The sequence below is a fragment of the Leucopleurus acutus genome (genome assembly GCF_964270905.1).
Source record: "Leucopleurus acutus genome assembly, chromosome: 7".
Classification (NCBI taxonomy): Eukaryota; Metazoa; Chordata; class Mammalia; order Artiodactyla; family Delphinidae; genus Leucopleurus; species Leucopleurus acutus.
In genome coordinates, this window is record NC_139150.1 from 80,755,243 (window position 1) to 80,773,397 (window position 18,155).

The following is an 18,155-nucleotide window of genomic DNA, read 5'->3' on the forward strand; positions in this document are numbered from 1 at the left end:
CAACTTACAAGTTAGGACAGAGGGAAAAAAGAAAGCAAAGGCCTTACAATCAGGAAGATTGTATGACTAGTGAGTACACCTCTAAATGCATGTATCTGCATATAGACATATGCAATTGTGTGTATAGAAAGTCAAGGTGGCTTAATAAAATGGGGGGAGGGGAGATTCACAAAGTATCAGAGTGTTTTAGATGGAGGTTAATGGAGAAAGGAAAGCAAATCCACATAGGTCACACAGAGAGGATGACTATACCAAGTCAGATGGTAAAAGGCAAGAGGGCAGCTTAAGTATGGGAAAGGGAGGATAATTGAAATCAAGCAGAGGAATACATTTCCTCTCCCAAACGGAGATGGGGAGGAGCAAAGGAGAGAGCCAAGATCCAGAAACACAACAGGAAATGGTTAGACAATATGTATCTAAAATGAAAAATGTGTAAACTCTGCAATTTCAATTTTAGAAATTTATGATAAGGAAATAATGACAGGTGAACAATTTTAATTATAGTGAATTTAATTAATTAATTTATTTATTTGGCCCGGCTGTGCAGCACGCGGGATCTTAGTTCCCTGACCAGGGACTGAACCAGTGCCCCCTATAACGGAAGCACAGAGTCTTAACTACTGGACTGCCAGAGAAGTCCCAAATTACAGTGAATTTTAAACCAGTGAAACACCACAGGGGATTGGGAATATCCACACAATGGATTATTATACAGCCTTTAAGAATGATGGAGTAGAGGATATTTATTAACATGGAAAGTTGGTCATGCTATGTTATTAAATGAATACCCTCCCTTTTAAAAACATGAGTCCAGGGACTTCCCTGGTGGCTCAGTGGTGAAGATTCCCAATGCAGGGGGCCTAGGTTTGACCCCTGGTCAGGGAACTAGATCCCAAATGCATGCCTCAACTAAGAGTTTGCATGCCACGGAGCCGGCGAGCTGCAACAAGGAGCCTGTGAGCCACAACTAAGGAGCCTGCTTGCTGCAACGAAGGAGCCCATGTGCCGCAACTAAGGAGCCCACCTGCCAAAACTAAAACACAGTGCCACCAAATAAATATTAAAAAATAATAAATAAAAAATAAAAATGCATCCAGGAATGTTGATTTTTTTTTTCCTCAGGGAACACATATGACGTGCATAATTAAAAGATAAAAGAAAAGGACCACAGGCCCTGAAATGAGCTGCACTTACTCAGGACTCCAATGATGTCCAAGAGAATCGGGCATTCTGTCCAGCCCATCTCTAAAAGCTTGCTGCCTACTCACCTGCATCCTGCTGTGCAGGAGACAGGGGTATGGCCGAGATCAATAAGCTGCTTGAACAATATCAAGACTCTATAGCTATAAATATTTTAGACTGTTCAGGAGCTAGAAGAGTTGTCACACCTAGAAAGTTGAGTCACTGTTTCTATTGCAAGTCTATTAAAGGAAAGACCCATGTGGTTGTTTAAAGTAAAATAACATGGTTGGGGTCCAAATTACAAAAGTAACACGTCATAAACTTGTAAAACATAGAAAAGGGGAAATCAGAAAATGAACACCACCACTACTACCACTTGGTGTATTTTTTTCAGGTCCTTCACTATATACCCAGTCAAATGCATACATATTTTTCTCCATTTATAAAAATGTGACCTCATATATATTATTTTATATCTTTTAACACCTTTTCAAATTAATCTATATACCTTTAAATAATTTTTAATGGCTTTAAGGTGATTCGCTGCATGGGTATGCTAGAATTTGTCGAACACATTCCCTGTTATCGAACATTTATGCTGTATCCAAATTTTCAGTAATGCAAAACACACTGCAGTGAACATTCTTGTATCTAAATCCAGGTGCCTGTGCTATGCTAAGATCTCTTACTTTTTGAATTGTGAATCTAAGCTGCTCCTCCAAAAGACGGCTATAGGGCTGGCTTGCTGAAATCAGCAATGGTACTTGGTATTAGGTCCTGAGTTCTGATATTTTCCCACTAGAATCATGATTTTGTGGGAGGAGGACCAAATTAGGATTTACAATTATCCTGAATTTAAGTTATTAAGTAACATAATAATTCTTTTTTTTTTTTGGTGGGGGGGCGCGCTGCTTGCAGGATCTTAGTTCCCCAACCAGCGACTGAACCCAGGCCCTCGGCAATGAAAGCATGGAGTCCTAACCACTGGATCACCAGGGAATTCCCAGTAACATAATTCTTTACAAGCATTTAACATGTCCAGTAAACTGATTCTTAACCCCGATCTTGGAGGGCTCTGTTGAAAATGGAATAAGTCCTGAGAGTCAGCTTTGGCAAGACACCTAAGATTTTGCCTGGTATCCGCCAAAGTCACCTAGTGAAGAGCCTCTGACAGTACACCACAGAGGTTTAGCTACCTCAAGCACCGTGACAAACATCTGGTAAAAAATTTCTCTTAGGTTGTAAAATCAGAACTCAACTGAGTGTTGCCTTTATCTAAATACAAAGCCCATGTCCTACTTCCAAGTGATATACCATCCAATCAGAGAATAGAAGGGTAAACAAAAGAATTGGTCAACTAGCCTGATTTTACACAGATCCTCATTTCTTCCTACGGAAGATGAAAATTAATTCCTATAGTACTGAAGGATACTAATAGTTAATGTATAGATTATTCAGAACAAAACAAGATATTCTCAGCTTTTTGTTCCCCAGAGCGTTTCAAGGCATAAGACCTTCTACTCAGAATTAAAAGGAAGCCTTATCTCTAAACTGCAAATTACTGGAGAGCAGATTGTCATTACACACTAATTAATTATCTAGTATATTAAGAGATTATAAACTTTTAATAATAACAGTTTAAAACAATAACATAATCCCTATTCTCTCATTCTTACTTCCTGAGCCTTACAGCACAAAGACTTAATGATAATATGATTATGTATCTGCCCACTGAAAAGCAAGAACTCTCTCCAGGTGTTATCTGGACCTCCAAAAATCTTCTGTGACTTGAGAGGGGAACTGCTTTTGCCGTATATCCTACCACTGTATTTCCAAGCTCTTTCTTTACACCCTTTCCCTAGAGAGGAGGTATACTCCATGACTGCTCAATCTTCGTCAGTAAACAAGACAAGCATTGAATGGCAACCTGGCAAGGCCACTTTCACCATTGCTTTAGGCTAAGAAAAAACATCTAGCTTAAGTAACTTTTTTTTTTTAAATTATAGAGTTTATTGACAATACTTTACAATACTGGAAATAAAAAATGCAAGAAAGATTGCTCAGAATCCTATCTCTCAGGACTTCCCTGGTGGTCCAGTGATTAAGAATCCACCTTCCAATGCAGGAGACTCCGGTACCATCCCTGGTCAGGGAACTAAGATCCCACATGCCACGGGGCAACTAAGCTCGCACGCTGCAACTACTGAGCCCGTGTGCCACAACTACAGAGCTCACACGCCCTGGAGCCCCTGCGCCACAACTAGAGAGAAGCCCACGCGCTGCAACAAAGAGCCCGCACACCACAATGAAAGATCTTGTGCGCCGCAAGACACGACACAGCCAAAAAAAAAAAAAAATCCTATCCCTCTTTTCAAGTCTGTTTTTCATTTGTCAAGTTCCTGTTCAGTCCTTAATCACATGCATGTATAATGGTGCATAGCTATAATCAGCAGAGAGAATTCTGTATCTCATTACATTTAACATAGCAAAAGCTCTACATGTTATTACAGTCTTCACAATTATGTTAATACCTCCATAATATCATGCAGATTTGATTTACCATAAATTACTTAAGTATTCTATTGTTAACATTTTGATAAAATAGCTTCCAATAATTATTTTGTTAAAAAAGACTTCTCTCTTCCTTTGGATAATTTCCAAAGTATGAAAATATTAGGTCAAAGGGTATAATACTTATTAGGCTCTTCATTCAACCAACAATACACCCCGGGTCTTTGAAACATAATGCCAAATTACTTTCAAAAAAGGGTTTTAGTGACAATAAATATATGACCTGTTCCACCACATCCTTATCAGAACTGGTTAACACTTTAATTTGTATACAGAAAAATATTTTGCTTTTATCTATATCCCTTTTATGATGAAATTAACTATAATTTCCTAATTGTATTTTTTCTTATATAAATTATATCTAAATGAATTATTTTTAAATGTTTAAGCTCCTTGGGATGTGACTGACATACAGAAAATAACCAATTTACAGGGTAGAAAAATGGTCACTTCTTATCTTATCTTATGTACCTGAATTTGGCCAGAAATACACCTAGAGGCTAGAACCATCAAACTACTGTTACCACTTCCTCCTCCACTGCCATTAATTACATCAACAATTTACTAAGTACATGTTCTAGGCACCGAGCTAACCAACATCTTATTTAATTTTCTTCATGACTGAGCTAGGCAGATACTACTCACTCCATTATTATTATTATTATTTAAATATGTATTTATTTACTTATTTGGCTGCACTGGGTCTTAGTTGAGGCACGTGGTATCTTCGTTGCTGCATGTAGGATCTTGGTTGTGGCACGCGGACTCTTAGTTGCGGCATGCATGTGGGATCTAGCTCCCTGACGAGGGATCAAACCCGGGCCCCCTGCACTGGGAGCGTGGAGTCTTAACCACTGGACCACCAGGGAAGTCCCCACTCCATTTATTTTAAAGGTGAAAGAAAGGCTAAGGAGAAATTACCTGGCTTGTCCAAGGGTACAAAGCTAGTAAGAAATGGAGCCCAGATTCAACCCATGCTTCTCTGAATCCAAATACACAATACAAAATGACTTAAACTTATTGATATTTCTGACTTGTTTACTATAACTCTTCTAGTAAAGAGACCAAAAAATTGGAAAGTAATGACTTAAGCTAAGATCTGACTTAAAAAAAGAATGGGCAGGGTCTTCCCTGGTGGCACAGTGGTTAAGAATCTGCCTGACAATGCAGCGGACAGGGGTTCCAGCCCTGGGCCAGGAAGATCCCACATGCTGTGGAGCAACTAAGCCCATGCTCCACAACTACTGAGTCTGCGTTCTAGAACCCGCAAGCCACACTACTGAAGCCTGCATGCCACAACTACTGAAGCCTGCATGCCACAACTACTGAAACCTGCGCACCTAGAGCCCGTGCTCCACAACAAGAGAAGCCACCGCAATGAGAAGCCCACGCACCGCAATGAAGAGTAGCCCCCTCTTGCTGCTACTAGAGAAAGCCCACGCGCAGCAACAAAAACCCAACGCAGCCACACACACACACAAAAAGAATGGGCAAATTTCTTGCTTTGTCTGTTGAGACCAGAACTGGCATATAAGGAAAATAATTATTTGTCAAGGGCTTCCTCAAAGTGCAGAAATAAGATCTGATTACATACTACTGGTTGCTGAACAGATATTAACCAAGATGCCTACAAGGAAATTCTTTCAGATCCATTAAACATGATGTCCCACCTATGCCCTGAGTGTGGTTTAGAAAATACAAGGAGAATTCAAATGAATGGTCTAGATTTAATAAGGTGACAAAAAAATTATTGCTATACAGCATAAAGTCTAAGCCAGTGATTCATATAAAAATTGCCTGAGAGCTTGTTTAAAATTCCAATTCCTAGGTTTCACAGAAGGAAAAATCCTGAATCAGTACTGGAGTGGGGACCAGGAAACTTGCATTTTAAACACATACCTCAAGTGATTGTGATGCAGACAGTTCCTGAGTCATGCTTAGGAAACAAAGGCCTAAGCAATCAGAAATCAAATATACATCAATTTAGAAGAAGGCGGACTGGCAAAAGAAGACTAAAGGAAGAGCCCAAGGAAAACAGGAACGAAATCAAGTAACCAGACTACCTCATTACTAACTTTCAGCAGGTAGTTAGCCTGCCAGGCACCTCCCAGCAAACCTCTGCTCTCAGCTACCCACGTTTCCCCATCCTCCAAGTCTACAGGGCTGCAGGAACAGGCCATAAATTCACCAGGGGCCATGCGGCGAAGCATGTGACTCAATTCTCCAAATGAGAAAGGTGATGAACAGGATTATTCATTATTAAAGGCTAGACATGAGTCAGAAGGAAAAGAAAAAAAAAAAGTTACCTACAGGAGATTCAGTTAGTCTTGTCAACCAAATCCCCAGCGACTTGAGTCACTCTCCCTTGTTTCTTCCCAGCATCAGCCAAATGGGTCTATCCAGAGTTGCTCAACATTCCTTGTATATTCCTGACTCTGCTATGGAATGGACATCCCTGCTTCCTTCCCACAGTTGAAGACTCTTCCTCCTCTAGGAAATCCTCTCTGAATACCCTAGCTAGGAATGACTTCCTCTCGGGAGCACTCCTGGTTGGCACGTCTAATGAGGCATCTATGTTGTTATTAACTTTGCACACAGCTATGTATTGTATCCCAGCCAAGCTAAGCAGAGGTCAGGCAGTCCTCTGCCATTACGGGTATTGCAGTGAAAGTTTGAGGAGTACTTGGCATAACATAAAGAATTCTGACAAGGAATAAGGAAAATTAGGACCCAAACTTAACTCATTATAGAATCTCAGGCAAATAACTTTTCTCCCTTTGGGTCTGTTTCTTCAACTCTAAAAAAAAGTGGAGGTCAGTGGTTGTAGTCCCTTCCAGCTCTGTCTGAGATTTGTTTCTATATCACTGCAACCCCACATGAAGCAGTGTCTTGCTACACATGGGAAAAACTCAATAAATGGTTATAAATTTAGTAAAAGCAGACACAAAACACAAAGTTGTCCCACTACATTCTAGCCAATGAAATGCAGAAATATTACTCCATTTCTTCTCACATTCAAAAACTGTCCTGATGAAAACATCCCCACCTACAAGTGAGAGGGACTGGTGGCCTCCAAGGATCCAAAGGCATATAAGGGCATTCAAGTGGAATCAGCAGTTTAAGTAGCTGAATGTTGGGACTTCCCTGGTGGCGCAGCGGTTAAGAATCCCCCTGCCAATGCAGGGCACATGGGTTCGAGCCCTGGTCCAGGAAGATCCCACTTGCTGCGAAGCAACTAAGCCCGTGCGCCACAACTACTGAGCCTGCGCTCTAGAGCCCGTGAGCCACAGCTACTGAGCCCGCGTGCCTAGAGCCCGTGCTCTGAAACAAGAGAAGCCACCCCAATGAGAAGCCCATGCACCGCAATGAAGAGTAGCTCCCACTTGCTACAACTAGAGAAAGCCCGCACGCAGCAACGAAGACCCAACGCAGCCAGAAATAAATTAATAAAAAAAAAAAAAAAAAAAGAAGCAGCAGCAGCCAAATGTTGCAGTCCAACCATAATCCTGGATTGAACCCAGTTGCCAATTCTGGGTCAGTTTCTCCCTTTTATCTCCTACACCAGGAAATATATGAAGAATCCTGCTTAAGGTCAAGCTAAAAAGCAATACTCCTAGATATCACCAGGAAAAACTCTCATTCATCTTGAACCGACCCGGGCACTGCTCCCATTCCAACAGAAAAAACGTCCATGTGTCAGCTTGAGAAGACCTTTTTCTCTGACTGTAATGTCTATCAAGGATCCAGCTAGAAAAAAAAGCCTGGAGTGCAAGAGTCACTATGTTACTCCTATGTTCATTCTCCAACGTCCCAAGCTTCCAACAGACTATACCTGAAATAAAGGGCTCAGATCACTTAAGAGAAAAACTGCCCGCCTCAAGCTCTGAGGCGGTTGTCAACTGAGGGCACAATGTTTGAAAGTGCATGCATGTGTGCCTGCGTGTACACATGCATGTGCTTGATTGTCACAATAACTGAGGGTGCAGGGTAGAGGGGGACTGCTGGCATCTATGGAGCAGAAGCCAAGAATGTGAAATCTCCAGCAATACGAGGTAAAGTCCCAGAGAAGGAAGAAACCACCAAAACACCATCAATATTCTTGTTGAGAAAAGCTGCCCTAAAATTCTTGAATCCTTCCATAGGACTGCTGTTCAGGCCCTTTTTATTAATTTTTAAATTTTTATTGAAGTATATAGCTAATTTACAATATTATATTCATTTCAGGTGTACAACATAATGATTCAAAATTTTTATGGCTTATACTCCATTTAAAGTTGTTATAAAATATTGGCTATATTGCCTGTGTCGTACAATATATCCTTGTAGCTTATTTATTTTGTACATAGTAGTTGGTATCTCTTAATCCCAACCTCTATCTTACCCCTCCCCTCTTCCCTCTCCCCACTGGAAACCACTAGTTTATTCTTTATATCTGTGAGTCAGTTTCTGTTTTGTATATACATTCGTTTTATTTTTTAGATTCCACATATAAGTGATAACATACAGTATTTGTCTTTCTCTAACTTATTACACTAAGCATAATACCCTCCAGGTCCACCCATGTTGTCACAAATTTCATTTTTTATAGTTGAGGAGTATTCCATTGTTGTGTGCAAGTGTATGTATATATATGTATGTATGTGTGTGTGTCTGTGTGTGTGTGTATATCTCACATCTTATCTGTTCATCTGTTAAGACATTTAGGTTGCGTCCATATCTTGGCAATTGTAAATAATGCTGCTATGAACATTAGGGTACACGTTATCTTTTTGAATTAAGAGTTTTTGCTTTCTTTTTCTTTGGATATATACCCAGGAGTGGAACTGCTGGATCATGTAGTAGTTTTACTTTTAGTTTTTTGAGGAACCTCCATGCTGTTTTCCATAGTGGCTGCACCAATTTACATTCCCACCAACAGCATACAAGGGGTCTCTTTTCTCCACATCCTCACCAACATTTGTTGTTTGTGGTCTTTTTGATAAAAGCCATTCTCACAAGTGTGAAGTGATACCTCACTGTGGTTTTGATTTGCACTTCTCTGATGACTAGGGATATTGAGCATTTTTTCACGTGCCTGTTGGTCATGTGTATGTCTTCTTTGAAAAAATGTCTATTCAGGCCTTCTGCCCAATTTTTTTTTTAATAAATAAATTTATTTTATTTATTTTGTTTTTGGCTGCGCTGGATCTTCATTGCTGTGCGCAGGCTTTCTCTAGTTGTGGCGACCGGGGGCTACTCTTCATTGCAGTGCGTGGGCTTCTCATTGTGGTGGCTTCTCTTGTTGTGGAGCACGAGCTCCAGGTGTGCAGGCTTCACTAGTTGTGGCTTGCGGGCTCTGGAGTGCAGGCTCAGTAGTTGTGGTGCATGGACTTAGCTACTCTGCGGCATGTGGGATCTTCCCCGACCAGGGCTTGAACCCGTGTTCCCTGCATTGGCTGGCGGATTCTTAACCACTGCGCCACCAGAGAAGCCCCCTGCCCAATTTTTTTTTTTTTTTTGCGGTACGCGGGCCTCTCACTGTCGTGGCTTCTCCCGTTGCGGAGCACAGGCTCTGGACACGCAGGCTCAGCGGCCATGGCTCACGGGCCCAGCTGCTCCACGGCATGTGGGATCTTCGTGGACCGCGGCACGAACCCGTGTCCCCTGCATCGGCAGGCAGACTCTCAACCACTGCACCACCAGGGAAGCCCCTGCCCAATTTTTAATCAGGTTGTTTGTTCTTCTGATATTGAGTTGTATAAACTGTTTACATATTGGGGGTATTAACCCCTTATTGTTTATATCACTTGCAAATATTTTCTCATTCAGTATGTTGTCTTCTCATTTTGTGGATGCTTTCCTTTGCTGTGCAAAAGCTTTTAATTGGGTCCCATTTGCTTATTATGCTTTTTTTCTTTTCCCTTAGGAGATATACCCAAAAAATACTGCTATGATTTATGTCAGAGTTTTCTGCCTATATTTTCTTCTAGGTGTTTTACGGTTTCCAGTCTTAAACGTAGGACTTTAATCCATTTTGAGTTTATTTTTGTATATGGTATGAGAAAATGTTCTAATGTCACTCTTTTACAAGTAGCTGTCCAGTTTTCCCAGCACCAATTTTCATTGAAGAGACTGTCTTTTGTCCATTGTATATTCCTGTCTCTCTTGCTATAGATTAACTGATAAGTACATGGGTCGCACCCTAACATTCTTGACCATTAATTCCCTCACATACAGAGGGTGACTAAAGTCTGCAACACACTACATGAAACAGGATTCCTGGAGCCCATACCTGCGTTAATCCAAGCAAGACCTTCTCAAGATGAAGACAAGTCAGAAAAGGGCAGCCAACTCTAGCACCATCACATATAAGAGGCATAAACTTATTCCTACTGCTCCTCTTCCTAAAGCCTTATAACATCAATTAACCTGACATAGTACTTTAGACTTTTTGAAGCATTTACACAATGATTCTCAATCTACAAACACTTCTGCACATGTGCCCAGCAGAATGAACTTGCCAAGATAGCAATTCCATCACTTCCACATCTAAAATCTTCCTCTCAAAAGAGTCAAATATTCTCAAAATAAGATAAAAACTAATTCTGGGATAACTGTGAACATATCTGACTAGACAAAGAATAACCATATGCCATTTAAAAAACTAAAACCTAATTAGCAGGTTAATATCCTAACTACAAAATATAGAAGGATCATACAGATAAGAATGCTGTTGACAAAGGATTAATCTCTAAAATATATAAACAGCTTATGCAGCTCAATATTAAAAAAACAAACAACCCTGTCAAAAAATGGGCAGAGGGCTTCCCTGGTGGCACAGGAGTTAAGAATCTGCCTGCCAATACAGGGGACATGGGTTTCAGACCTGGTCCGGGAAGATCCCACATGCCGTGGAGCAACTAAGCCCATGCACCACAACTACTGAGCCTGCACTCTATAGAGCCCTCAAGCCACAACTACTGAAGCCCGAGTGCCTTGAGCCTGTGCTCCACAACAAGAGAAGCCACCACAACGAGAAGCCCGCACACCACAATGAAGAGTAGCCCCTGCTCGCCGCAACTAGAGAAAGCCGGAGCACAGCAACGGAGACCCAACACAGCCAAAAATAAAAATAAATAAATAAAATAAATTTATATTAAAAAAAAAGGGCAGAAGACCTAAATAGACATTTCTCCAAAGAAGACATACAGATGGCCAACAAATACATGAAAAGCTGCTCGACATCACTAATTATTAGAGAAATGCAAATCAAAACTACAATGAGGTATCACCTCACACCTGTTAGAATGGGCATCATCAGAAAATCTACAAACAACAAAAGCTGGAGAGGGTGTGGAGAAAAGGGAACCCTCTTGCACTGTTGGTGGGAATGTAAATTGATACAGCCACTATGGAGAACTGTATGGAGGTTTCTTAAAGAACTAAAAATAGAATTACCATATGACCCAGCAATCCCACCACTGGCCATATACCCAGAGAAAACCATAATAATTCAAAAAGACACATGCACCCACTATTGCATGCACACACACACATGCAATAGTTCATTGCAGCACTATTTACGAGAGCCAGCTCATGGAAGCAACCTAAATGCCCATTGATGGACGAATGGATAAAGATGTGGTATATATATACAATGGAATATTACTCAGCCATAAAAAGGAACGAAATTGGGTCATTTGTAGAGACGTGGATGGACCTAGAGACTGTCATACAGAGTAAAGTAAGTCAGAAAGAGAAAAACAAATATGGTATATTAACGCATATAGTGGAACCTAGAAAAATGGTACAGGTGAACTGGTTTGCAAGGCAGAAATAGAGACACAGATGTAGAGAACAATCATATGGACACCAAGGGGGGAAAGTGGGGTGGGGTGGGGTGGGGTGGGGGGGATGTGCTGAGATGAGTTGGGAGATTGGGATTGACATGTATACACCAATATGTATAAAGTAGAGAACTAATAAGAACCTGCTATATAAAAAATAAAATAAAATTCAAAAAAAAAAAAGAAGAATGCTGTTAACCCGAGATGTACACTTGGCCAAACCCAAGGAATTCTGCAAGCATTTTAAAGCATTTTCTAAAGGGCTGTAACCCCATTGGGAAAATAAAATAGTAATACGAGGAGGAATGACTAAAAAATCCAGTCAGAAAAAAACTCCCACATTTTTCCTTTGTTTCCATGTGTCTCAAATTGAGTTTCATATTCTGCTTTAATGATTTCAGGAGTTTGAATATGTAAACTCAAGTTTATAATATTATAGCTATTTTCTCAACCCTGGTAACTACTATTCCACCCCACCCCCCAAATTAGGCTTCTCCAAGTGCTTCTTCCTCTCATCTGGCAGCAAATTGCAGCCCAAGCCTCACCTTGTCTGCTTCATTGTGATCCACCAAGCCTACCTGTGAAGTCAGCAGTATACCTCTGACCATTACTTTGGGAATTGGTGAGAAAGATAAAAGCAGCTCTGGCAACAGGAGTTAGCCTGGTACTATCACTTAGGCTTTGGGGTCTTGCTGAAAATAATTCCACAGGAGATTTTCCTGTGAAAATCCTATCCACTTAAGCCTTCCCCCAAATCACCCTTGCAAATCCTTTCTAACACTCTCTTACTGAGTGGCTTCACGGTTCCCTGCGGTGGAGGTTCACCCTAGCTGCAAGGAGCAATTTTATCTATTATAGGTGAGTGAGTCCCTGAAAGTCAAAATATGGGAAATAAGAGTTCATGTCTAAAATTAAAAACCTCAAACTCTGCACACATTATCACTCTGCCAATCACCATCCTTCCCAAACCAACCCCTCTCAAAATATCCACTTTCTTGAATTGTTTTTGGTACTCTCCTGGTTTTCCTCTGACCTCCCTGCTCCCCCTGTAGCAGGTCTTCCTGCACCATAAATGTAGGTGTTCTTCAAGGTTCTGTTCTTAACCCCCGTGTCAATATCAATGGTTCTTACCCATTTTTGGCTCACAATATTCCCTCCGAAAATGTAATGAAATCTACGGACTGCTCCCCTACACCATCCTCCCACATCATGCTCAGAAAATATACATCTAATGATATTTTTGCAATTTTAGGGAAGGTTTATGGAACCCAAGAGTGACTTCTCTACCCTCTCTCCATGGTAACAGAAAAATTTTAATAATCCCTTATACATATGTGAATCCTAAACCACTAACTTCAATCTTTACCCCCTCTCAAACTTCAACTGATTGAAAGCACAAAACTAAACATTTTCTCTTCAAATGTTTTTTTGTTTCAAATGTTTTTCTGGCAAGCTTCTCTTATTTAGCTTTTCTGTATGGCTCTGTACATAACCTGAGTTTGTAACACTAAACTGGGAAAATATACCTACCCATCCTGGTTCCCAAACCCACATTTCAATTAAGGTTATACTACCTCGCCTTCTTTAAATAATTTAGTAAAAATATGAGTGTTGTAATGTTGTTAATGATTAAAACATAGGCTGGGGAATTCCCTGGCAGTTCAGTGGTTAGGACTCCGAGCTTCCAATGCAGGGGGCATGGGTTCGATCCCCGGTCGGGGAACTAACATCCTGCAAGCTGTGTGGTGCGGCAAAAAAAAAAAAAAAGCAAAAAACATAGGCTAGCAATCTTATTCCTGTGCTTATTAGGCCCAGGGAATTCAGAGAGGTTGAATGGACTGCCCCTAGTTTGAGTGTTAGCCCATAGCACAGGGAAATTCCCACCCCACCAATCAAGCTACAGAATAATTTACAAAACCTCTACTGCTTTTTTCACAGATGACCCACTGCCTCAGCAAATGTTTCTACACTATAGCCCCAAGTCAGTTAACTTGGAAATGGCCTAACTTTTTAGCATCTGTTAGATAACGCTAACAGTTAAACGCTTAGTTAAACGCTCATGAATACCAACAGCAGCCAAGAGAAAAAGCACTTCTAACCCACAGATACATATTAAAAAGATTATTTTAGAATATAAACAGTTGTGGTATACCTTTCCTACTGAATACATTTAAATCATTTCACTGATGGTAAAATTTCAATACATCAAAACTTAATTTACTCTTGAGAATCCAACATGAACTACTCCCTCACCAAACTCTTCAGATATTACCCAAAGATAGTGCTAACTATTTAAGTAATTTTCCTTTTAAACTGAGGGAAGTCTCAGGGAGTGCCAAGAGCATTGGAAAAGGCTTTGGATTCATTATCACCACTACTATTTCTGAACAAGTAAGATACTGCTAATTTGAAATATTTCCCAAGATGTATACAGCTACCTTCTCAGCACTTGCATTTTACAGATGGGAAAACAAAGGCACAGATAAGAGAATCATTTGCCAAATATTACAAAGTTCAGAGAAGAACACTGTTCCTGGTTCCCAATTTTGGTTCTGAAAGCTAAGCAAAGAAAAACACTAATTATAAAAAGAAAAGAAAGCAAGACTCCACTTAAACATTTTAAGTCATGAGGAAACAGGAAGACAGAAAGAGGCACGTATCAAGAGTAGGTTAAATTACTACTCAACATTATTCTCACCTTCAAAAGAGGGTAAAAAAATTCAAGAAGCAGGAGATTATCATGATTAATTCAGTTTAAAATTCAGCAACATTTGCTGGGGCAAAACACTATGATGGTTTGTATGGTTATGGGGTGTGAAATGAATTCCTCTAAATGGAAGACTCTTTCTAATCCAAGTGACAACGATGACAGTTCTCTTAAACCAAGAGTAGTGACCTGAGAGACTAGGAAAAGGAAGTTTTGTAGGAGCTTGCCACCACTATTTACTTTTGAAAGCCTTCTTTATAACAAGCAACCTTCAACAAAAGAGGAAATGAAAGCTTGGCCTCAACCACCATGGTATTATATCGTTCCTTAAAACTCATGTTTAAACCTTTGCCTATGTCCTTTATAAATAAATACTTCTCCTAGTACTTAAGACTTTCTTGATCTAGAGCCATCTTCTCTTTCAATTAATCCAAGATGTGTTTGTGTCCAGGGTAAATTCACCCAGCCATTATAACATTTCTTGTCTATTCACCCAAGGTGAGGTGAAAACAGAGAGCAGCTGGACCTACATCTGCTCTTTTCTCACATTAATCAGAATCACTTTCCAGGGCTTCCTTGGTGGTGCAGTGGTTAAGAATCCGCCTGCCAATGCAGGGGACACGGGTTCAAGCCCTGGTCCGGGAAGATCCCACATGGCGCAGAGCAACTAATCCCGTGAGCCACAACTACTGAGCCCATGTGCCACAACTACTGAAGCCCGCATGCCTACAGCCCGTGCTCCGCAACAAGAGAAGCCACCGCAATGAGAAGCCTGTGCACCACAATGAAAGAGTAGCCCCTGCTCGCCGCAACTAGAGAAAGCCTGCGCACAGCAACAAAGACCCAAAGCAGCCAAAAATAAATAAATAAATAAATTTATTAAAAAAAAAAAAAGAATCACTTCCCACCTGTAGGCCCTGTTTTTTTCTCACTTGCCATTCCTCTGACATCATGCTATTTGTGCTCTTCTGTTCTAATCATATCCACAATATCCAATCATGGATTGATATTTTATCCATGCCTTTAATTGTTCTGGTTAAATTTACTGATAAAATTTCCCCTTCATTCACTTATAACTATCTTCTAAGTCATTCTACGTAAAAATACTCTCCTACTCATGTCATATTCAATTTTTCTTGCTACTGAATTCTTTTCAGAAGGCTACTTTGCAAAGACCAAACATTTATTGGGTTGGCCAAAACGTTCGTTCAGGGCTTTCATAAAATCTTATGGAAAAACCCGAATGAACGTTTTGGCCAACCCAATACATCCTGAAATATACCACCGAACATACTTCCCTGCCCTTTCTTATAGGAAATACATCTTTAGATTCTATCCCCTAAAAAGACAATGTTTGTCTTATTCCTATCTTTAGCCAAGTACGAGTTTAAATACTTCTACATATGCCTTTAGCCTAGCAGACAACACCTAGGTTTTCACTATCCTGTATCCTGAATGATGCCCAGACCATCATTCTTTCCTCTGAGGCCTCTGACTTAAAAGACAACATAAAAACGGGGGGAAAAAAAATCAAGAAGCAGTGGCATATCCATATGGCAAGAGGCCTAAAGAAACAGACTCCTCTGAAGATTTACCAGAAAAGAAATGTGGAAGTGGGAAAAGGAATAGAAAAGGGAAGAAGTCATGAACAGATAGGAGGGAATGGAAAGGAGAATAAGGCAATCTCCTCCCCCAAAGAACTAATGGGGAAAACCAGCAGTGAGAGATTCTAGGACATGTGGAGCCATATATCCAGAACTAAGAGATAGTTCACATCCACCCAGAAACTTACCGTGTTGCATTTTGTGCCACACACCACTTGCCTATGATTCAGCCACTGAGATGCAAACACTTTATTAAGTGTCCCCAAGTGAAACTCTCTCTCCTTCAGGAGGCTGGGAAGTTGCTGTGCTGCATAACCATGCAACACTCGAGAGTAGTTGGTTTCATTCTGTAGCCTGACTTCTCGGTTCTTCAGGTAGTACACTAAGGATCTCTTCACTGGGGGGAGTCTTTTCCTTTTGTGAAGTGAGTGATCCCAGCCAAACTGTGGAAAGCAAAATTAGAAATCACTGCTTTGGCTACCTTTGTCAGAATAAGGGATCCTACTGTATTAGAGAAATCACTAAGAACTCAACCTGCAGGATTTACATACAACAGAAATACAAATACAATGGAACAGGAAAGTCAATCTAGAAGTCCAGTTTAACTCTTCCAACATTGAAAAGATGCTGCTCATAGTGATACCTATGGAAAACAAGGGCTGAAAAGGAAAGGAATGTAAGCAGAAAAGAGTATGAAAGGTTTACTAAGGCCTTTTATAAGTGAAGGATTCAGGTACCTTAAAGCTATCCTTGATAGAGAAGGGAGTGAAGGGCCGAGAGATTAACATACAGACCTCGGCTGCATCTCTAACGGACCCCCTTCTCCCTCTCAGCCTGTACTCCCCGCGAAGCATGGACGGTGCAACCCAAGGAGCCCAGCTGGGGTCCCAGGTCTTTCAGGGATGCCCTATCAGTGGCCGCCTTCCTGTCACCAGGTCTGCGCTCCAAGCAGTTACAGAATTCCAAAAATCAAACACCAACGGGGTGGGAGGCACGGGAAATCTGAGTCTGAAGGGACCCAGAGAGCAGGACAGGAGTGATACCTGGAACCTGCTGTTTCATCTAGGGGTCCAAGTGCCAAAAGGCCCAGCTCAGAGCTTGGGTATCCAAAGGGAGGCTCATTCCTATATGAGAGACGCAATCATTTCCCCTTCCCCGGGCCACAGGAAGGCGGACTTCACTGTCTCTCCCGGTATTTTACGGGAGGTTTTGTTCCCGATTCTCCTCGACTTCGGTTTCCCTTCCTCAGAAACCCAGTTTGTTTTCTCCTCAAGCCCCGTTCCGGGCTGCAGGCCTCCCCGGAATATGTCTCGTTTTCACGTTCCCCTTTAGTTCCTCACCCCTGCTGCCTATCTGCTTTTCAGTGAACTCCTGCTGGCCCAGCCCGGATCCTATTGACCACGGCTCCGCTCTTCACCCGCCCCCCGTCCCCCCAAGACCTTGGACCTCGTTCCGGTTCCCTGATTTGCGAACCCTATCCTCTGGGTGCCTCGGCCTTATCACCCGGGGCCCGGCCTCTCAGCCCTCACCTGTGGGCCCTGAGCGTCGCTCCCAGCTCCCGGCGAGGCGGGCGCTTTCCGCTTCCTGCTAACTGCTTTCCGGGCCATAGTGGGCAGCGCCGCCGCGGCCCCGCAGCCACATGGGGCGGGGGAAGCGAGCGGGAGCAAGGCGGCAGGTCATATACTGGGCCCCGGGGCCGCGCACCGTAGTGCGCCCGGTCCAGAAAATGGCCCGGACCCCGGGCGGCAGTAGAAAAACAGGGAGGCAGGGAGGGAGGGAGGACCGGGGCCGGGAAAGGGAAGGGGAAGGGGAAGGGGAGACAGGAACCCGAAGCCTTCCAACGACCAAGTCTGGAAAGGACGGCGAGCGGCTGGAACCAAAACACCCTCTCCCTTTCGCCCGCGCTCCGTCATCTTCGCGCAGCCGCACTTCGTAGCGCGTCGCCACGGAGATGCAGTGCGGACAGAAGGATTGGGTTTAGGGCTCGCTGTAGAGTTCGCGGCAGTTGCTCAGCGGCCTCCAGCCCTTTTTCAAGGGCCATTTGACTGCCGCTGGAGGTGGGCGACCTGGGGGCAAAGGAATCTGGGTTCTGGCCCCCGACCTCGGAGCCCCACCCTCCCATCCGCAGGCACCCGGAAGTGAGGGCGATTACCCTCGCTCGGGGAAGGAATCCCTCCCAACACGCTTTTACCCCACAGTCACCGCTGGTTATCTCAAACGAGCGCTGCACGTTTCCCCAAACCTATGAAACCGAGCCCTGGCGCC

The 18,155-nt window shown here is 42.2% G+C and overlaps 1 protein-coding gene across 1 annotated transcript in view; it reads right to left on the reverse strand.

Moving 5' to 3' along the window:
- DCAF12 (DDB1 and CUL4 associated factor 12) overlaps window positions 1-17,777 on the reverse strand; it is a 40,624-nt gene extending 22,847 nt beyond the window's left edge. Inside the window, exons 1-2 of the mRNA XM_082841983.1 lie at window positions 17,420-17,777; window positions 16,079-16,333 (exon numbers count right to left, since the gene is read on the reverse strand). Coding sequence (XP_082698109.1) covers window positions 16,079-16,333; window positions 17,420-17,497 — 333 coding nt within the window. The 5' untranslated portion in view covers window positions 17,498-17,777. The remainder of the gene's footprint in view (window positions 1-16,078; window positions 16,334-17,419) is intronic.
- Window positions 17,778-18,155: the final 378 nt, after the last annotated feature.